Source organism: Bufo bufo, chromosome 1, assembly GCF_905171765.1.
Source record: "Bufo bufo chromosome 1, aBufBuf1.1, whole genome shotgun sequence".
Classification (NCBI taxonomy): domain Eukaryota; kingdom Metazoa; phylum Chordata; class Amphibia; order Anura; family Bufonidae; genus Bufo; species Bufo bufo.
Genome location: NC_053389.1, coordinates 299,275,829 through 299,299,518, shown reverse-complemented (window position 1 = coordinate 299,299,518; position 23,690 = coordinate 299,275,829). Strand labels below are relative to the sequence as shown.

The 23,690-nt window shown below is 41.5% G+C and overlaps 1 protein-coding gene across 1 annotated transcript in view; it reads left to right on the top strand.

Annotated features, from left to right (window-relative positions):
- The first annotated feature begins 5,092 nt into the window (after positions 1-5,092).
- Positions 5,093-23,690, top strand: part of LOC120986977 (leukotriene C4 synthase-like) — a 29,889-nt gene continuing 11,291 nt past the window's right edge. Inside the window, exons 1-3 of the mRNA XM_040415658.1 lie at positions 5,093-5,194; positions 5,577-5,676; positions 22,377-22,447. Coding sequence (XP_040271592.1) covers positions 5,137-5,194; positions 5,577-5,676; positions 22,377-22,447 — 229 coding nt within the window. The 5' untranslated portion in view covers positions 5,093-5,136. The remainder of the gene's footprint in view (positions 5,195-5,576; positions 5,677-22,376; positions 22,448-23,690) is intronic.

Genomic DNA, 23,690 nt, shown 5'->3' with positions numbered 1-23,690 from the left:
TGATGGATACATGTTCTCATTCTGTTTACGCCAAATTCGGACTCTACCATTTCAATGTCTCAACAGAAATCGAGACTCATCAGACTAGGCAACATTTTTCCAGTCTTCAACATTCCAATTTTGGTGAGCTCGTGCAAATTGTAGCCTCTTTTACCTATTTGTAGTGGAGATGAGTGGCACCCAGTGGGGTCTTCTGCTGTTGTAGCCCATCCGCCTCAAGGTTGTGCGTGTTGTGGCTTCACAAATGCTTTGCTGCATACCTCGGTTGTAACGAGTGGTTATTTCAGTCAACGTTGCTCTTCTATCAGCTTGAATCAGTCGGTCCATTCTCCTCTGACCTCTAGCATCAACAAGGCATTTTCGCCCACAGGACTGCCGCATACTGGATGTTTTTCCCTTGAAAATCCCAGTAACTGAGCAGATTGTGAAATACTCAGACCGGCCCATCTGGCACCAACAACCATGCCGCGCTCAAAATTGCTTAAATCACCTTTCTTTCCCATTCTGACATTCAGTTTGGAGTTCAGGAGATTGTCTTGACCAGGACCACACCCCTAAATGCATTGAAGCAACTGCCATGTGATTGGTAGACTAGATAATTGCATTAATGAGAAATAGAACAGGTGTTCCTAATAATTCTTTAGGTGAGTGTACAAGCTGTGCACTGACTACTTTACATTGTATCAAAGTGTCATATCTTTAGTGTTGTCCCATGAAAAGGTATAATACAATATTCACAAAAATGTGAGGGGTGTACTCACTTTTGTAAGATACTGTATATATCACACCAAAACAACCCCATTAAGTTGAATGGAATGAATTTACAGTTGCAGAAATTTTCTACAACAAAACATGCTGTGTGTGAAAGCACCCTAAAGAATCAGAAAGTTCTTTATTCAGCACTTAGAGCTTCCCATGGATCAACAGAAATTTAAAACATCATAGGGGTTAGTGATTTAATGCTGTATGTTTTGTTGGAGTACTGCAGGTCTGTGTGTTGCATCCAGAATACAGACAGTTAAATATTTGAACAATACACCCATCTGAGGCCTAATCAACGTTATTTGCATGAAGATCTCTACTGTAGTTCTGATTATTATTACTCAGGTAGTAGTAAGTAGTGCAAAAAAGTTCTACATTGTGCTTCATTGAGGTTCTGAGCTGAGCTATCAATATTTTATTGATTACTTCCAGACAAGGCAAACTGGCTGTACCACCACATCATCAATAAAGTCTAAACAGATTTTGATTCAGAGAGATAGACCCTAATGACAAGTGATTATCTCCGAAGACAGCTGCAATTTTTTTTTTCTCCAGGACCTTTGGGGCACACTATGTTATCAGAGCCTGGACCCACCAGAGGATCATCAGATACTCTGCTGGACCATTCTAATGCTGCTTCCAGACAGGGCAAGGCACAGGCAGCACAGAGCCCATGCAAGAACAGCATAAGGGCCCTTTGCTCTTGAATAGCTTAGCATACAACACCTCCTTTATAGGTCTATAATAATCCACCAGTAAATGTGAGTTATGAATTTCCTTAGCTCAGTTCCTGACATGCTAATGTAGTGCCCTGGAGCAGGGAATACTTTGACATTTGGACATTTGTGAACATTTGCCTATTTCCCCTATGCAAAGTTGAAACTTCTTACTTTATTTCTCTTGAATGGGTTAACATACTGTTTATTAATGTGTAACTGCATTTTATATGTTGTGATATATATCCTGTTAATTTGCAATGTATTTGCCAGGCTCTGTGGAAAGCGTTAATGAATACTGAGAGACTGTTAGGATTTTGAATGAGAAGCTAGTAATTTTCCACAGCTGCCATAGAGTTTAAAGAAGAGCATGTTTTGGAAGGAAAAACCCAGACTTGTTTACCACCAAAACCAGACAGATTGACCTTCTGAATGTCTGGTTTAGATCTGTTGTTATGTCTGGAAACTTGTTTTTGTCTGAGAAAAAACTGCTGTGTCATTGCCATTGAGTATCACTGAAGCTCTAATGTATGCCTATGAGAGACGGAAAGTGTTACAATGTATCTGTTTGTGCTGAGATTCTCCACTCCACCCCTTCCAGTCTAGCTAGAAATTGTATATAAGGTGAGCAGTCAGAGCCCCGAGTGTTCTGCATTTAGGCACCAGTGCTTGGAGGGGAAACTCATGCCAGTCAGCATAGGTGAACAGAAAAAGACGCTGAGATGGGGACACTGAGCCACAGACCATGAGTCACTAGTAGTGTTGAGCGAACTTCTGTTTTAAGTTCGGCGTCTAAAGTTCGGCTTCCAGTTAGCGGAGAATCCCGATATGGATTCCGAATTCCGTTGTGGTCCGTGGTAGCGGAATCAATAATCGTCCATTATTGATTCCGATACCACGGACCACAATGGAATTCGGAATCCATATCGGGATTCTCCGCTAACCGGAAGCCGAACTTTAGACGCCGAACTTAAAACAGAAGTTCGCTCAACACTAGTCACTAGCCCTATGACCAAGTAGCCACCCGGACTACTGAGCAACAGACCGCGGGCCTCCAGCCTTTGACCAGGGTACCAGCCTTCTGAGAGAGAGAGAGAGAGCAAAGGCTAGCTCAGGCCTTTCCTTAGCATGAAAGCCTTCTTCTGCCAGAAAGGAGACTGGAGAAGCCAGCCCTATGCCTCGCCTATATTTTTTTGCACCTGAATTCCTCCAGTAAAAAAGCACACTAGTTTACTGCAGACCAGGGGCATTGGTAGGTTAAAACATTTGGGGCCTGGGCCCCTGATGTTTTGTCCATCTTTAGGACAGCAATACAATTGAATCTAATGCACTGGAAGAGCTGAAGGACCTGTGATGACATCACAGGTCATGTGACCAGTAAAACAGGCAGTGGTTGAGAAGGACCTGCGATGATGTCACCATCATGTGACCAGTGCAGGAGAGGAGGGCCGTCAAGAGGAGAAGACCTGTGGAAAGAAGCTGTGGTGTCTGCTACATGATGAGAGGTAAGTGAAGGGAGAGGCAGAGCAATGCTGGGAGTTATGGTTATTTCGCTAGGACTGTATGTTAGGGCTGAAGGGAGGGATGTTATTTACATGGGACTGTAGCTTAGAGGTGGCTGGGGAGGTGGTGATGTTATTTACATGGGAATGCATGTTGATGGCGTCTGTGGGAGGGAGTGATGTTACTTACATGGGACTAAATGTTGAAGGGGCTGGGGCAGGGTGATGTTTTTTACATGGGACTGTATGTTCAAGGCAGCTGTGGGAGGGGGTGATGTTATTTATATGGGACAGTATGTTGGAGGCGGCTGTGGGAGGGAGTTATGTTATTTACATGGGACGGTATTTCGGAGGGGGCTGGGGGAGGCAGTGATGTTATTTATATGGGACTGTATTTCAGAGGGGGCTGGGGGAGGCAGTGATGTTATTTACATGGGTCTGTATGTCGGAGGGGGCTGGGGGAGGCAGTGATGTTATTTACATGGGACTGTATGTTGATGGCAGCTGTGGGAGGGAGTGATGTTTACATGGGATTGCATGCTGGAGGCAGCTGGGAGGGGTGATATTATTTACATGCGACTGTATTTTGGAGGGAGCTGTAGATAGAGAGGGATGTTATTTACATGGGACTGTATATTGGAGGGGCCTGGATTGATGGTGTGATGTTATTTACATAGGACTCTATGTCGGAGGGAGGGAAATAGTGTTATTTACATGGAACTATATATTGGAGGGGAGTGATATTTCCATGGGACTGTATTTTTTTTGGGGGGGGGCAGGAGAGATAGTGTGATGTTACTGTATTTACATTGGACTGTATGGTGGATGGAGGAATATAACTACAGGGGGCACTGCAGGGGTCATTATAAATACTGGGGGCACTTCAGGGTGAGCATTATAACAGTAGGGGGCAGTATAAATACTGGGGGCAGTGAAGGGGTATTGTAAATCCAGGGGACATTAAGCGTTCTTATTACTACTGGGGGCTCTATAGGAGGGACATATAGATCCGCCTTATTTATACTCAGAGCACTATAGGGGGCCTTATTACTACTAAGGGGTCTGTAGAGAGCTTTATTACCAATGGGGGAACAATAGGGGGGCCTTATTTCTACTGGGAGCTCTTTGAGGGTATTATTAATACTGGGGGCTATTCTACTCATGGAGGCACTCTTGGGGAGCATTATTACTGTTTGGGGCACTGTTGGAGGCAGTATTACTAATGAGGGCATTCTAGAAGGGAATTACTAATGGTGGGACAATGAGGAGCACTAGTATTATGGGAGCAGTAATTTTTCTTCAGGATAGTATTTGGGGGTATTGGGTAGCACAGTGAGCATCATGATAATACTGTGGGGACTCCAGGTTGGGGGATGATGATAGAAATGTGAGTAACCTAAGATGCCTGTGTGTCACACTCTGCAGAGATGAGGAGGCTGAGAGAAGTGTCCAGACCAAATGGAGAAGATGATGACAGAGAAGATCTACATTGGAGGAGACGTCACCTGGGAGGACCTGGGAGGAACTGGATGTGACAGGTATGTGCTGCTGTATAGAAAGTACAGGAAAGTGCTGGGGGAGGGTTGATATAGAGAACTGGGCCATATTCATTGGGGCTTGGGCCCCGGATCTTTTGAGGCCCTAGCAACGCTCCCGGTTGCTGACCGTGACAATATGGACTTATTTCCCATTGGGGTGCACCACGGCTTACCATCCCTTCTGGAAAGCAGCAACATGTGGGTGACACCTCGACGGTGTCTGGCAGTCTTAATATAGCGTTGGGGCTACCCAAATCCCGGCCACTGCACTAAGAGGGAGTAAGAAGCTGCTTTTTAAGGTGGCAGTGGCCCCTTACTTACTGGGCCCTGTACAGCTGCACATCTGGTATGTCCTCTACAGGGATAAAGGGCTTGTGTCACTGTATAGTTAAAGTGTATTTATTTGACTTTTATAATTGAATCTTGAAAAAAGAGGAAGTCACATATCAGATATTCCATGTAAAGCAGCGAAGTACTGCATTCTGATATTCATATTACTTTTACATGTACACAGACGTTTTAATATTCTGGAGGCTTTGGTCTTGTGATGTTTTTCTTCTCAGAACTTGCAAGTCTCAAACTAGTACCGTATCTTCAGAGCGAGGTGATTCCTGCAACATGCAAGACCAAGTGTCTCAGCTTGCTTTTGTCACCATAGCTGCAGTCATGGAACAAGGTAATCATATTTCTCTTTCAGAAAATGCCCATATCTTTACACTGCTGCCTTTATGTGCATGCATTGGACAGGTAACAACACCCTCTGGTGCATTTACTGTAGGTCTACAGGCTGAACTGTGATACCCTATAGTTGGCAAAGTATAGAAGATAAAATATACAGTATATTATGACGTTAAATGCCACCAATGGCCAACAGACATGATGCTTTCCTCACATATTAAAAAAAAAGGTTCTACAAAGGCATAGTCTTATATGGGTGTACAGTTTATACGAGCTTTATGACTAGTGCATTATTGACATATACTGCAATAGAGAAAATCCAGTGTACAATACACAGAGACTGTCCCAATCTGCTCCACTTTTTTTTTATTTTTATACAGCATATTTCTCCATGCAAGTCATATGGGCACGCAGAAAGTACAAGATCTCACCTCCAAACACAACAGGTCATCCAAGATTTGATAGAATTTTTCGGGCACAGTAAGTTTGTAGAATCTATTACATATTTGTATAGGAACTAACTTGAAAATTGTACATACTGTATATGAGAGTATATGCCGCTGATCATAAGACTGATGGTAGGATAATCATTTTTAGCCTGTGACAGTAAAACTGAGAGCTTAGTGCCGCTACCGGATGACCTCCATCACCAAAAAATGTCACTACTTTATTATAAATATATTCCCAAATACCTTTCATTAGTTATAATGGCAATCAAATGTTTGAAAATGGTGGCTCACTCAAGACGGAATCAGAGAATAGGTGCTGCTAACCCGTGAGAGGGACACCCACCCTCTAGTCAAAAAACAGCTATGAAATAAAGAAGGGTGAGCACTCAACAAAGGCGTTTGGAAACTGAGAGTTGAAAACTAAAAGTTTAATTAAACACTAAAATATTTAAGAAGGATAAAATAGTAATATACTAGATGAAGGATAAATTCGCATACAGATTAGTATATAACATATAAGATTTGTGGTCAAATTCATATATAAACAATTCGCATCCAATCACACTTCACATGAATGTGCACAAATGTGCTGGTGGCCCATACACTAAGCAGTCTTTTAGTGGTATATAGGGCAATGTCCTGAATCAATAGTCCTGTTCAGTTGTCTCTTATACTGATTGATGCTGAATAATGAATTAATACTTCTCCGGTGATATCAATCGATATCATATAACGCTATGCGTTTGCTGGTCTCCCAGTGTATGGTGCCGGTCGTGCCGGTATTGAGACAGATTAGGGCGAATAACACAGGTAGTTTGGTCTTACCTTCCTCGTGTCTGGCCCAAACTTTCTTCTCATCTAGCGAGAGTGGCGCAGAATACAATCGGCAAAGTTCTGCGTACTGCTTCACAGACTCACCGACTTCTCGTGGGAGTTGGAACTCTCTTCCGGGTTAGTCCGTTCACGTGACTTGTATCCAACGCAACAGGTACAGCAAAGTTCTCAGTCTTTTCCAAGTTATAGGGTTTCTCGCATGGCCATGCAAGTTTATTGCGGAGATGTTTGCTTCTTTATTACTGCGATCCAGCCCAGACGCGTTTCGGGAGCTCTGCTTCCCTTCATCAGTGGTATCGCTACTGTGGCAATCTCCGCCTTTTATACCCACAGTCTAGATCAAAACTGTGGATACCTGGAATCCACTGGACCATAAATACTCTGTTGCGGTTAGCATGCGTTTTATGTGCGTTTTATTAGCTCTATATGCGTTTTTATGTAATATAGATTACTTATCTCATTCTAGAGCTGTTGAATGAAGGAGAAGATAATCCAAGATTGCAGAGATGGGATATTCACAATCTTGGTTTATTTCACATTTTTTTCTTTTTTTCTTTTTTCCAATATGCAATAATTTGTATGAGAAATACAGATATAAATTCATATCCAATATATCCTTTAGTATAAAACATGGAGTAAGTTATTTTTAATAATATAAATATAAGTGTAAATGAATAAAAGATATAAAATATAGAATATAAAATATATAATATAGAAATTTAAAATATACATAGTTAATAATCAGTAAGATCAAGCATATTATTATAAATGGAACACATAATGGGTACTGTTTGATAACAGATATACGGCAATTTACAACAAGGTTATAAGGCATGATCTGATGTTTTATAGAAATCCTTTTCATAAAAATCTTTTTCATAAAAATACTAACATAGGATACTTTCATAATAATGACTTGCAGGGGAATTTTTAGTATAATAATCTATTCGACACCTGCCGCAGAGATCCTCACAAGAGGTTTCACCTGAAAATGATTTGCTTATCTTTTCTTTGGATTTTAGTGAACACTAATGTATGGATAGAGTCTGCCCTAAGGTCTGGGCACCCTGATCCGAGTACATGACATAGTGCCATTAACGACCTGGCTATGGCATCAAAGTCGGATACCTGGCTACCTCCCTACAAAAATCCAAATATCTCTAGCTCGGCATTCAAGCCATTAGGTAACATACAGCCAAATTCATAAATACGGCGCGGCTCAATTTTTGACATCTGCTTGATGTAGTTGCCCCCACGCCAATGTTTATCTACCCTCTCCAATGCCATGAATATCAGGCCAGTTGGATCTTTGTTATGTACTTCCATATAATGTTTTGATAGACAGTGTTTTTCATAGCCCTTCTTTATGTTGGCTATGTGTTCAGATAGTCTTGTTTTTAGTGGGCGTTTTGTTCTGCCTATATACTGTCTATTACATGGGCATTGGAGAAGGTAGATAACTCCAATGGTATTGCATGTCAAACAGTCTTTAATATTCCACTTGTAGGTGTTTTGGGTAGAAGAGACTGCTGTTATTTTTCTTGGCGTGGGATTAATTTTACATGCTGCACATTTACCGCATTTGTAAAATCCCTTGAGGTTCATCCACGTACCTAGAATAGGGTTTTGGTTACCTATGGTAGGTTTCGGTGTTTTAGTTGATGGGGCTATTTTTATACCCAAATTGGGTGCCTTTGTAAATGCAACCAACGGACTGACAGGTAGGAGGTGGCCTATCTTTTTGTCGCTTAAGATATGATGCCAGTGATTTTTCACAATTTTTTGAACTCTCTTGTATTGCTCATTAAATGGAAGAACCAATCTAGTTTTTATAACTTCAGAATTTGATTTGTTTCTGTAATGATTTCTTTAATATGAGACAATCTTGTCTATCCAGTTTCCTAGTTTTTTCTAAGGCTAGGTCTATAACTTTTTCGGGGTATTTCTTCCCTAGGAACTGGGACTTCATCTTCAATGCTTCTAACTCAAAATCTTGGTCTTGTGTGCAATTCCTTCTGATTCTGCGAAACTGGCCGAATGGGACATTTATCAGCCAGTTTGGCAGATGACAGCTTGAAAATTGTATAAAACTATTCTTGGATACTGGTTTAGAGAAAGTATTACAAATATATTTGGTCCCTTCTTTTCTTATTTTTAAATCTTACAGTCCACAAGTAAGAGAACACATCCCATACTCACAGAGAAATCACAGGGATCCCAGGAGACATTATCACCAAGAGCACATAGAAGAATCACAAATAAAACAAAAAAGACAAGAAGAAGTAAAAGGAAGAGACAGGCAACACAGGAGACACTAGGGGAAGATAACACAACAATAATAAATTTAAGCACAGTCAATCTCACTAACTCCCAAACGGAATTACTAGAAAAGGGTCTGAAGTTTGCACCAACTGAGAAACTGGACAAATTTTCTGTGTATATTGGTATACAGAAATATATAAGAAATTTGTGCCTAAAAAAACATTTTATGAAAAACCCAATAGGGAGGGTTGAAGAGAACACCCAAACAGATAAAATTTTACCTAAAACTTTGCCTAAAATTTTGCTTAAAAATAAATCAACAATGTTTCCCAGAAACGAAATCAGTATGGAAATGGCTGCGTTTCAGAGAAATGTAGAAACAGATATACGCAAGTTGAAAATAGGACCCTCTGGGAAGAGTAATCTCACCAGACAAGAGTTCAGTGCTATCAAACAGCTACAGAAAAATGAAGGGATCACCATACGCCCCGCAGATAAAGGGGGCACTGTTGTTATTTTAAATACGGCCGACTATAATAAAGAATGCTTGAGACAACTAATGGAGGTCGAGACCTATACAAAATTAACAAAAGATCCACTAGAGGAGTTTGATGCGGAACTTAAAATATTATGTAGGAGGGGTATGGAGTCTCGGGTGATATCTCAACAAGAACACGACTATATCTTGGGGACACAGAGGAGGTTACCTATCTTCTACTGTCTCCCCAAGATCCACAAATCCCTAGAAGACCCGCCGGGCCGACCCATAGTCTCGGGTATAGGATCCATTTCATCAAATTTATCGAAATACATTGACGTACAAATTCAACCAACTGTCAAAAAGACGATGTCCTATATAAAAGACACGACACATATCATTCAGATATTGGAGGACTTGGAGGCAGAGCCGGGGTGGATCATGGGTACACTAGATGTACAGTCGCTGTATACAGTGATTAGCCATAAGCAAGGAATGTCAGCGGTAAAGAACCAACTAATGAGGGAAGGTATTCTGGGACAACCCCATATAGAATTTATAATAGAGGGTATCAAATACATCCTTACCCATAACTACTTTTACTTTGAAAAAGACTATTATTTACAGAAATGTGGGACCGCCATGGGGACCAGATTCGCCCCAAGCTATGCTAATCTATTCTTGGCAGATTGGGAACAACATCATATAATGCCAAGGCTGGGGGCGGATCTGGCCCTATGGCGCCGTTTCATCGATGACATCATTTTTATTTGGAAAGGAAGGAGTGCAGATTTACAGGCATTCCTTAAAGAAATTAATCAGAATAAACTGAATCTCAAGTTTACTTCGAAGATGTCAGATGAAACAGAATTTCTGGATTTAAAAATAAGAAAAGAAGGGACCAAATATATTTGTAATACTTTCTCTAAACCAGTATCCAAGAATAGTTTTATACAATTTTCAAGCTGTCATCTGCCAAACTGGCTGATAAATGTCCCATTCGGCCAGTTTCGCAGAATCAGAAGGAATTGCACACAAGACCAAGATTTTGAGTTAGAAGCATTGAAGATGAAGTCCCAGTTCCTAGGGAAGAAATACCCCGAAAAAGTTATAGACCTAGCCTTAGAAAAAACTAGGAAACTGGATAGACAAGATTGTCTCATATTAAAGAAATCATTAACAGAAACAAATCAAAATTCTGAAGTTATAAAAACTAGATTGGTTCTTCCATTTAATGAGCAATACAAGAGAGTTCAAAAAATTGTGAAAAATCACTGGCATCATATCTTAAGCGACAAAAAGATAGGCCACCTCCTACCTGTCAGTCCGTTGGTTGCATTTACAAAGGCACCCAATTTGGGTATAAAAATAGCCCCATCAACTAAAACACCGAAACCTACCATAGGTAACCAAAACACTATTCTAGGTACGTGGATGAACCTCAAGGGATTTTACAAATGCGGTAAATGTGCAGCATGTAAAATTAATCCCACGCCAAGAAAAATAACAGCAGTCTCTTCTACCCAAAACACCTACAAGTGGAATATTAAAGACTGTTTGACATGCAATACCATTGGAGTTATCTACCTTCTCCAATGCCCATGTAATAGACAGTATATAGGCAGAACAAAACGCCCACTAAAAACAAGACTATCTGAACACATAGCCAACATAAAGAAGGGCTATGAAAAACACTGTCTATCAAAACATTATATGGAAGTACATAACAAAGATCCAACTGGCCTGATATTTATGGCATTGGAGAGGGTAGATAAACATTGGCGTGGGGGCAACTACATCAAGCAGATGTCAAAAATTGAGCCGCGCCGTATTTATGAATTTGGCTGTATGTTACCTGTTGGCTTGAATGCCGAGCTAGAGATATTTGGATTTTTGTAGGGAGGTAGCCAGGTATCCGACTTTGATGCCATAGCCAGGTCGTTAATGGCACTATGTCATGTACTCGGATCAGGGTGCCCAGACCTTAGGGCAGACTCTATCCATACATTAGTGTTCACTAAAATCCAAAGAAAAGATAAGCAAATCATTTTCAGGTGAAACCTCTTGTGAGGATCTCTGCGGCAGGTGTCGAATAGATTATTATACAAAAAATTCCCCTGCAAGTCATTATTATGATAGTATCCTATGTTAGTATTTTTATGAAAAAGATTTTTATGAAAAGGATTTCTATAAAACATCAGATCATGCCTTATAACCTTGTTGTAAATTGCCGTATATCTGTTATCAAACAGTACCCATTATGTGTTCCATTTATAATAATATGCTTGATCTTACTGATTATTAACTATGTATATTTTAAATTTCTATATTATATATTTTATATTCTATATTTTATATCTTTTATTCATTTACACTTATATTTATATTATTAAAAATAACTTACTCCATGTTTTATACTAAAGGATATATTGGATATGAATTTATATCTGTATTTCTCATACAAATTATTGCATATTGGAAAAAAGAAAAAAAGAAAAAAAATGTGAAATAAACCCAGATTGTGAATATCCCATCTCTGCAATCTTGGATTATCTTCTCCTTCATTCAACAGCTCTAGAATGAGATAAGTAATCTATATTACATAAAAACGCATATAGAGCTAATAAAACGCACATAAAACGCATGCTAACCGCAACAGAGTATTTATGGTCCAGTGAATTCCAGGTATCCACAGTTTTGATCTAGACTGTGGGTATAAAAGGCGGAGATTGCCACAGTAGCGATACCACCGATGAAGGGAAGCAGAGCTCCCGAAACGCGTCTGGGCTGGATCGCAGTAATAAAGAAGCAAACATCTCCGCAATAAACTTGCATGGCCATGCGAGAAACCCTATAACTTGGAAAAGACTGAGAACTTTGCTGTACCTGTTGCGTTGGATACAAGTCACGTGAACGGACTAACCCGGAAGAGAGTTCCAACTCCCGCGAGAAGTCGGTGAGTCTGTGAAGCAGTACGCAGAACTTTGCCGATTGTATTCTGCGCCACTCTCGCTAGATGAGAAGAAAGTTTGGGCCAGACACGAGGAAGGTACGACCAAACTACCTGTGTTATTCGCCCCAATCTGTCTCAATACCGGCACGACCGGCACCATACACTGGGAGACCAGCAAACGCATAGCGTTATATGATATCGATTGATATCACCGGAGAAGTATTAATTCATTATTCAGCATCAATCAGTATAAGAGACAACTGAACAGGACTATTGATTCAGGACATTGCCCTATATACCACTAAAAGACTGCTTAGTGTATGGGCCACCAGCACATTTGTGCACATTCATGTGAAGTGTGATTGGATGCGAATTGTTTATATATGAATTTGACCACAAATCTTATATGTTATATACTAATCTGTATGCGAATTTATCCTTCATCTAGTATATTACTATCTTATCCTTCTTAAATATTTTAGTGTTTAATTAAACTTTTAGTTTTCAACTCTCAGTTTCCAAACGCCTTTGTTGAGTGCTCACCCTTCTTTATTTCATAGCTGTTATTAGTTATAATGGCTCGTTTTGTCTAGGGAGCAATCATCAGTGGAAATAAAATAGCCGCTGTCCTATTAGTACATACAAAACCTGTCCTAATCACACAGGAGGACAAGTTACTTCAGAACACTGAGCTGAAGAGCTGCCTCATCCTCCACTCTCTTCTACTTGTCAGGAATTATGATGCTTAATACAGATGATAAGATCTTCAGCTGTATCTCTGTGGAAATGGAGTTCTTGAGGAGACATGATGTACAGAGTGGACGGTCAGGACAGACTGTGGTAATGGAGACTGAATTCAAGTGCTGCTGCTCATGAGCCACATACCACCTTCCTCTCTGTACTTCTGCTTTCTCCGACACAGATTCAGCTGAATATTTATCAGCTGTATTCAGGATCATAATTCCTGTCAAGCAGAGCAGGGAGGAGGATGATGCAGCTTTTTAGCTCGGTGTTCTGAAGTAACTTGTCCTGCTGTGTGATTAGGACAGGTTTTGTGTGTACTAATAGGACAGTGGCCCTTTTATTTCCCCTGAAGATTGCTCCCCAGGCAAAACGAGCCATTATAACTAATGAAAGGTATGTGGGAATATACTTTTAATAAAGTAATATTTCAATATTTTCTGTAATTTTACTTTCTTAATTTTGGAGAACACCTTTAACTAGCATGTTCCCAGTACATTGTGTTTAACCCACTGATGTTACATTTACTGAGCATCTTTCACTGCTATGGTGTTTGATCTGGAAATATTGCAGCTGCCATTCATGTCCATCAGAACCATGAACGCAGAGTGGCCAATAATGTCTTTATGGCACAGTGTGTGACTGCTAGGTTTGACAGAGTTGGATATAAAAAGCGACAAGCATAAGACCACTGGCACTGGGGATTTAAAGATAAGTAGGGGTCAATTTATTTTATGCCATAAACAGCTGTCAGATTATTATTATCTTTTTTTTAAGATAGAAAGCCTTTATGCTAACTGTTCTAGCTTTTAACCTAGGGTTGTTAAAGGAAATACAAAAATATCTAAAGAGGAAGAGTTGGTTTTCCGCACTGATTAAAACTACAAATTAGTACCAGATATGTCAGTGGCCAATAACTGACATCCATCGTTAATAAATTATAGCTTATCAGAATATATATCGAATAACTGAAGTTAGATTTTTTTTTTTGTTTCACAGTCAGTGTCCTAAACATGACCAAACTGTGAGCTATCAGCTATACAATATAGTGGATGAGTCCTTAACAAGTGTGTTTGGAAAGGAATCTGATGCACAGTAAAGCATAATGGGCTCAGAATTTTCCTAATAAGATCTTGAAGAGATTTTCCACAACCAGCAAATACATTTAATGAATGCTGTGGCAGAGAGTTCCACAGTCTTACTGCTCTTACAGTAAAGAACCCCCTATCTATTATGAAGGTGAATCCTTTTTTCCTGTGGATGTACAGGAGTCCCCTTGTTATGGCTACAGTCCTAGGTATAAATTGGTCACTGAAAAGATCTCTAAACTAAACGTACATCAATGTACGTAGTTATTAGGTCAATTTTTTTTTATAAACTAACTTTCTGGGTCAGTCATCCGTCCCATTTTACTTATTTGTGCCTTTGAGATGATTAAAAGATTTTGTGTCTCTCACCCAGCAAGCTCCCCCCCCCCCCTCCTCTCTCCATACACATTGATGTTAAAATCAGAAAGGAGCAAAGCTGCCTGATAAAAGCAGGTAGAAAGTGTTTTTCTTTAACAATTTATACTACTCTCAAAAAGTTAGGGATATTTGGCTTGTGGGTGAAATTTCAGGATGAACCTAAAATACACTGTGACCTCTACAGGTGAACTTAATGTGACCTTCTCTGAACTTTTGAATGCACATGTCCAATTGTTCAATGTTTCAGTACTTTTTGCTCAACTTGCTGTTCTCTAACAAGGAGCTTAACGGCAAAATTCACAACAGGTGTTTGATCCATGAATCGCCCAATAAATTTCCTGGTTCAATTAGAACTGGTATTTAAACAGTCCTCCCCATCATGTTGTTCACATTTTCAATCACGAGACCAAGATGTCACCTAACAATTGATCAACAGTACTTTGCCATTGCGAGGCTTCAAGCAGGACATTCTCAGACAGAAGTGGCTACTGAGCTAAGATTGTCAAAGAGTATCATCAGCAGGTTGCAACAGAGATAGAGAGAGCCTGGAAGAGTCACAGAAAGGCATAGAAGTGGACGTCCATGGCCACATCCCACACTGATGACCGCTTTGTTGTGAACAATGCTTTGCGGAGCCAGATGATGAATGACACATACTCCAGGCACATTTAAGGGGGGGTGAGATGAACGTCAGACCATTCTAAACCCTTTACATCAGCATGGTCTGCGTGCTAGACGACTTGCAAGGGTACACGACCACAGGCGTCATCATCTTGCATGGGCCAGGGAGCATCTACGCTGAACGAGGGACCAGTGGGCCTCAGTGCAATTCACTGATGAAAGTCGATTCACCTGAGCAGAAATGACGGGCACCAACGATGTTGGAAATGTCAAGAATAGCGCCGTGCATCAGCCACAGTTTGACTTTGGTGGTGGTGTTACATTGTGGGCAGGTGTGTCTAGTCAATACAGAACTGCCCTAGACTTTGTGAATGGTACAGTGACAAGCCCATACTACTTGAGTAACATTATTAAACCAGTCATTGTTCCTCTGCATGAACAACACAGGCCTAATTTCATCTTCATGGACAATAATGCGCCAGCTCATCGAGAAAGCATAATTAGGGAACAGCTGCTGGAGACTGGCGTACCTCAAAAAGAGTGACCTGCACTTTCTCCAGACCTAAATCCCATTCACATTGACCTGAGGGCTGCCCTTCAGGAAGAGTGGGATGCTATGCCTCAGCAGACAATAATTCGACTTGTGAACAGCATGAGACGTTGTTGTCAAGCTGTAATTGATGCTCAAGGCCACATGACAAGTTTCTGAGACATTGACATTTTTTGTGGGGGTATACCCACTACTGTTGTTGGCTTTTGTTTCAATAAATTGTTTGAGATGAGGAAATCACCATTGCATGCTTCTACTTTATCACTGTAGAGTGAACTTTTTACATTTTCCATAAATTTCACACAAAAGCCAAATATCTCTAACATTTTGTGAGTAGTGTATGCAATGGACAGGTTCAGCGTTTGGGGTATCCCTTGCCCCTTAGGAGGTTTCTACGAAATATGTCGCTCTTATAGAGCAAGTGAACGTGAGGCCATCTGCGATCAAGCAGCAGAAGCACAAGGCTCCCTTTGTAGATGATAATGTTGGTACCCAGGGGTAGGATTGCCAGGGTGGTGTAGAAGTGGCCACAATATCCCTGAAGATGTGTTGCACGTGTCACGGTGCTCCTTACCTGTATACAGTTGGAAACCAGACGTGGCCATCCAAAGCAGTGCAAAAGGGTAGTTAACTTTGATTGTGTAGAAATAAAGTTCAGTCCAGACTTGGTTGTATTGAAGTTCAACAGTTGCTTTACAAAACAGTAAGTATAGATAGTCATAAAGATATTTCCAGTGTCCTTCTGAAGAAAGTACAAAAACATCAAACAAAATTAAGGGTCCTAAAATAATTTTGTTTGATGTTTTTGTACTTTCAACAGTTGCTTTACTTTGCATAAATGATCATCCAAACTTGTCTCGGTTCCCAACAGGTTTTAGCAGGACTTTGGCAGGCAAACAACTTCTGCAAAGCAAACCTCTCTCTGTGGAACTACAGGTGAAACTCGAAAAAATTAGAATATCGTGCAAAAGTCCATTTATTTCAGTTATGCAAATTAAAAGGAAATGCATTAATTCAGCCTAATATTTGAATTTTGTGAAAAGGTTCAATATTCTAGGCTCAAAGTGTCACACTCTAGTCAGCTAATTGGTCCATACCCCCTGAGCAAAGGGGACCTCAAAATTGTGACTTTGGGGTTTCATAAGCTGTAAGCCATAATCATCCAAATTATAACAAATAAAGGCTTGAAATATCTCGCTTTGCATGTAATTAATCTATCTCATATATTAGTTTCACATTTTAAGTTGCATTACTGAAATAAATGAACTTTGCACGATATTCAAATTTTTCGAGTTTCATCTGTATAGTGTACTCACTTAGCTCTGCTATGTCAGCAATATTAAATAGGAATTCTTTCCTTTCTGCTTGTTGCTGTTGTTCTAAGTCTGTCTCTCACTGTGATCCTAGGAAATTCTTGTCCTGGCTGGCTTTTAGGGAGAGCTCAGTCCCTCAGGGACGAGCGTCTGCCGTTTCGTACCTACAGCATTGAGTAAAGGAACCAACTGGTTCTTACAAGAACGTACTTTCTCCTCGGAGGAGAGTGTCTAAGAGAGCTGGAAAGCCAGGTTCCACCCTCTGTAAAGTAGCACTGCCAAGTCTGCTGCCACCCGCTGGGGAACCAGGTTATTGCATGAACAATACAAATGCATAGGAAGAAATGCACACTACATGGAGGACCTGGAATAAAGACATAAGATGAAATGGTTATTGCATATACAGACAGAAGCAGGGTGTAGGAGTGGTAATGCCACTTGGGGGCGTTACATGTATATTACAAAATTTCTTATACATGATGGAAAAATAGTGAGATTCCTCAGTGGTTGATACATTTTAATTGCTAACTGAAAAGATGACTAAAGTTTCTTATATTCACCTGTACTCTTAATTTCTGTTAAGTCGTTTTATAACTAGTGGTACTTTAAACATTGCTGGTTGGTTAGGGCAGGCATACTCAACCTGCGGCCCTCCAGCTGTTGCAAAACTACAACTCCCATCATGCCCTAATAACTGTAGGCTGTCCAGGCATGCTGGGAGAGGCCGCAGGTTGGGAATCCCTGGGCTAGGGCAATGCATTATGTGAAAATTTCAATTCATTCTCTATGGGGAGAAAAAGTTGCAAGAAAATTCCAACCCTGAAATAAAAGCTTATCTTGAAATGTAACACTTATGGGCTATCCTTATCTGATCAGTGTGGATCTAAAGCCTGTATTGTAATACTGCCGCTGATTGCGCGATCATCGGACAATACAAATCTTTTGACATGTTAAAAAATTATTGTTTACAGGTGGCAGCTTGTGGTGTCTAATAACCGCCTGCCACCGGCAAACCACTAGACAGCATGGGGACAAGCGATTGTACCTCCCCAGGCTGCAGAGGAGATTGCTGCATGTAATAGCAGCGGTTTCCTCAGCTAGCGAGCAGGCGATTGCCGGGAGGGAACGTTTTCCTCCCAACAATCATCTGCCACATCAGGCTGTGTAATACAGCCTTAATTCCTTGCAACCCCACCAATCAGCTGAATGAAGGGGTGGGATTCTCCAATGAGTGTCGCAGCCCCCTTCATTGTTTTTCAGGCACAGGGCACTAAATTTGGCTGTGGTTGTGACTAGTACTACAGCTTAGTTGCTTTCAAGGGAAAGGGAGCGAGCTGCATTACCAGGCACAACAACAACCAAATGTACAGCAATGTGACTGGATAGATCATGAAGAGACCACAGCACACGCTGAAATGTCACAGCCCCTTAATTCTGCTGATATGCAGGGAATCATAATACTAAGCAAATAATCTAGGGATAGGCTATTTATATTACAGTCCTGGAAATCTCTTGTAGGAGCTGTATATTGTCTTGCCATGACTATAGATAATGTAAGCTAATTGGATTAGTTGTAAACTTCACAAAAATTCCAAGCTAATTCAAAGTTTTGGTGCTTCAATTCAGAAGAGTCATGCAAAGCAGCACCTGCGATTTTACATTTCAAATTCTGTACACTAGTGAAACAAGGCAGGGAAGATGAATATGGAGGATCGCATGATCCTCAGCCAATCAGGAGGGAGGATATTGGTTGGTCTATCAGGCTCTATGTTAGCTCCCAAGCTGAGGCGCCAATCTGAGCTCAGCCAATGATCTTATAGGACATGTCTGTGACCAGGGCCGTTCCTAGGGGCGGGCCGGGCGGCCGCCCGGGGCACTGTCAGAAGGGGGGCGCCGGCAGGGGCGCCCTCTTGTCTCTCTGCCGTGCGCCCTGGCTCCCTCCCTCTGAGATCTCGCCTGCACTGCGACCTGCGCCGAGTGCCGAGTCCTCTCACTCTTCAGACAGTGCCCGTACGTACTACCGAGTCCAGTCACTCAGCTCTGGTACGTGCGGGCGGCACTTACTGACGTCACGCGCCTGCTCCTCCCACTAGGCGGCGCAGACGCGTGACGTACAGTGAGTGAGTGAGCGCCGCATTGCCTGCCTGTTACCGCCCTGAGCCCCTGAGCAGTGCTGATGCTGAAAAGAAGCCTGCTGTGAGGCGAGTGATGGTCGGGGGGGGGGGGCATTAATTACAATGGGGGGCAGGGGCCACCGTGGGAGACATGAAAATGGGGGCCACTGTCACTGTGGGGGACATTAAGTTTAATAAGGATCACTATGGACATTATTTAGAATGGAGGCTGCTGTGGGTGTCATTATAACTGTATAATGTCTGATAGGCCTAGTCCTGAGCTGAGTTATATTACCCTGTCCATGCCCTGTATAATAATGTACCCATCCCTGATACCCCTTAGTTATATTACCCCGCTGGGGTAATATAACTAAGGGGTATCAGGGTACATTATTATACAGGGCAGGGTAATATAACTCAGGACTAGGCATATCAGACATTATACAGTTATAATGACACCCACAGCAGCCTCCATTCTAAATAATGTCCATAGTGATCCTTATTAAAAATAATGTCCCCCCACAGGCAGGCTCTGCGGGCGGCGGTGCTCACCTCACTCACTGTACGTCACGACCTCTATCACATAGTCAGTATTTGGTTAGTTTTTTTCATCAGTATTTCATCAGTATTGCTAAGGCCAAAAAAAACAGGAGTGGGTTCAAAACAGAGCTGACACTTGCTGGGAATAGTTGCATATCTTCTATGTTTTGGACCCACTCCTGCTTTTGGTTTCCAAATCATGAGCAAATCCTGATGCAAAATACTGACCGTGTGATAGAGAGCTTATGGATGCTCCAAAGACAGGATCCGTTGTGTTTTTCATTTTTCAGTTCAGAAGAAGGGTAAATTAATTGGTGATGTTAACAAGGCCAAACAGGGACACTAGTGGTCCTGTCACAGAGTGGTGAGGATGGCAACAGCATGTGGAGTCAATATAGTTGCCGAGTCACAGAGTGGTGAGGGTGGCAACAGCATGAGGAGTCAATATAGTGGCCCTGTCACAGAGTGGTGAGGGTGGTAACAGCATGAGGAGTCAACATAGTGGCCCTGTCACAGAGTGGTGAGGGTGGTAACAGCATGAGGAGTCAACATAGTGGCACAGTCACAGAGTGCAGAGTGTGGCAACAGCATGAGGAGTCATCATAGTGGCCCTGTCACAGAGTGGGGGGGTGTGGGGCAACAGCAGTGAAAGTAACAGCACAAGAAGGTGGGTGGCAGTAGCAGAAGATGGCAGCAGAGACAGCAGGTGTGTGGCATTAGGCGGATGGCAGCATCAGAATATTGGCTAAAGCATGTGGCCAGAAGTAACGGGCCATTTTTCACAATGTTTTGGTGTGGCACCCAGAATGATCTAGTCTGAGGCATGTGGCACTGGCATGTGTAAATCCTGGCTGATCCATTTCTAAGTCATCTTTACAAAGGTTAGTCTCTCAACATTTGGTGTTGAAAGGTGAGTTCTCTTTGAGGTAACTATGCCCCCCACCGCATTAAACACCAACTCTGATGCCACACTACTGGCCAAGCATGAAAGCTTGTCCAGGGCAAACTTGTCCAGTTGCAGTCACAGATCAAGTTTGGCTGACTAGTAGTCCAGGGAATCTTGGGTAGCAGGTTATACTCCAAGTATGCCATCACCTGCTGGTCCAGGTTCTGCTCCATGTCCTGCTGCTGGTGGGTGGTTTCTTAAGTAGGCGGTTGAAGAAAAGTGCTCATTAGAGACTCCAGACTTAAGTTGCTGGCGATGGTGACGACTAGGCAGGATGATGAGGCTTTTATAGGGCTGTGACATCACATGAACTGGCTACCTGCTGATTGGCTGGCTACATGGCATTATGGGTCATCCCTCCTTCCAGGGCTTCTTATTTTCACTTTGTAACATGTGCAGCAGCCATCTTAGAAAAAATCAGATTCAATACCACGAATAGCCAGGAAATTCAAATTTGTGATGAGTCAAATTTTTCCTAAAATTCTTTATTCTTCATTGACTTCATTAACTTTGATTCGCTTAACACTAGTCCTGGCCATATCCAGGAGAATGTGTGTGCCTTTCAGATGTTCTTATGTGGCTTAGAATGGCCTCCTGGACATGCAGCAACAGAACAGTTTGCCTTTGAAAATCTACAACATTCCAACTCGCTGGAAGTCTACCTTGCATATGCTGAAGCATCTTTATGAGCAGAATAAAGCAGTCAACAATTATATTATGCATGAGACCACCTCAGCAGGTAGCATGAGCTGATTAGCTACCCCTGCGCTGAAGCAGGGGTAGCTAATCAGGCACAAATGTCACGTACTTAGGCCCTACCAGATTTGTGAGTAGATACAATGGCATCAACAATGTCATCCACCTGATATTTATATTAGAGCAAATGCTTACGCTGATGCAACAACAGACAGCAGAAGAACAATACCTTCAACATCTTGTTTGCACCCTGTAGCTGATGAGGACATGTATGGACAAGGGAGCAAAGATGAGGAGCTACAACTGCAGAAGGAGGAGAAGTTGCATGGGCACATGGAGTTTTCCCAGGCACAGCTAGGGGATGAGGCTAACACTCATAATGACAAATGAGCTTCTGATGATGACGATGATACTGGCGATGACCAAACACTGCTGCTTTTTGGTTACCTTGCCTCACAAAAAACGAAATATAGAGCAATTAAAAATCATATGTACCTCAAAACAGTACCAATAAAACTGGCACCTTATCCCCTAGTTTCTCAAATGGGGTCACATTTTGGGAGTTTCTACTGTAAGGGTGCATCAGGGGGCTTTAAATTGGACATGGCATCTAAAAACCAGTTCAGCAAAATCTGCCTTCCAGGGGTCATTTATGGGGGGGTTTCCACTTTATAAGCCCCACAAAGTGACTTCAGAACTGAACTAGTCCTTAAAAAAGTTGACTTGCTTCAAAAATTTTAAACCTTCTAACATCCTACAAAAAAAAATTACATTACCAAAATGATGCCCACATAAAATAGATATATGGGGAATGTTAATTAATGATTATTTTATGAGGCATCATTATCTGTCTTAAAAGCAGAGATAAATTTTTGTTAACTTTTGGATTTTTAAATAAAGAAAGGCAAAACATATTGACTCAAAAGAGAAAGACGAGAGAAAAATTCAAATCCTAGGATACCTCAGAGTGTCATACACAAATCATCAGGCCAATTGGAGCAATTTTGATGAGGTTCAATTTATTCATACCATAACTGAATTTTCCAACTAATTCATTAAATCGGACCTAAAATGAATTTCAAGAAATTCGCTCATCTCTAGCCATGACTTTTAGACATCATGTAGTCAAAATCTGAGAAAGTAGAGTAGCTTCATCAGAAATGTGTTTGAAGCTTCAAGCCTTGTGTTTCCCAATGATCTCATTATTCTTTCCATAGATTAAACTGCTCAGAATATTTCCCGTTGTTCCTCTCTGCTTTGTGGGTAGCAGGAATATTTTTCCACCAGGGTAAGTCAAATTTCATTTTATGAACATTACACGTCTTATTACTAGTTTCAGCAGCTTTGATTTTTTTTTACTACAGATTATGTCACATAGCTTGTCACAGCTATGGTAGGTCACAATCATGCAAAAAACGAACACGTTATGATGCACACCCTAGTCCCTCATCTAAATACCTTGGTTCCCAGCACACATACCAAACCAGCAAGACCGCTGTTAAAAGCACAATAACATACAGAGGTATTCTGCTCTATAAATAAATATGTTATACTGTACAATGATCCTTAATCAGGTCATCAGGCAGAAAGAGAAGTTATTGCTGCTTGTGTGCCTGCCCAGGTGAAACATTTGCATGGCAGATACTAGGCTTCTGTGTCCAAAGATACACAGTGGAAGGATGGGGAGAAGGTACTGTCTCTCATTGAACAGACTCTGGTCTGTGTAGATTTATTTTTAGGCAATGCTTCATGGGAAAAGGTATACAAATTCGCTTATATCAGCCAAACCAGAGACCCATCTGTAGACATCACTTTTTCAGGTCTCTTGAAGATATAGAACACACAGTAGGCTACTGACAGTGTGCATAAGATGTGTTAGATACAGCTCAGTCCATTACATACAATCTAACAGGCAGCAGAAAACAGTCCATCTGTAGACCGCACTGTCTTGGAGTTCTTGACCCTCATCAGTACACAGCAAGGTACTGGCTAGCTGAATGAGATGCCTTAGGCTACATTCACACGTCAGTGAAAAACAGCCACCACATGGCCGTTTTTAGAAACGATTGAATTCACATGACCATTTTTTTAACGGCTGTTAAACATGGCCAGGCGGCCAGCAAATGAATGCATAAAAGGTTGAAAAAGGCCACGAAAATCTGACAGTGTGTCCATTTTTCATGGCAATTTTTTTTTACTGTTCCGGGGTGAAGTGGGGGGGGGGGGGGGGTGTTTAGTGCTGGGGCTACTGTCTCTAATTGAAGAGACTTATTGGTGCACCACTTCAGTACCTTGCTCAGTACTGATGAGGGGCACGAACCCTAAGACAGTGCTGTCTACAGATGGGTCTCCTATCTGGAAGCAGATCAGGATTACAGCTGCTCCATTTTAAGCCTTCATTACATTTAGGCCCCTTTCACAAGGGCAGTGAGGTGAACGCATTGCACCCGCACTGAATCCGGACCCATTCACTTCAATGGGGCTGCGCAGATGAGCAGTGATTTTCACGCATCACTTGTGCGTTGCGTGAA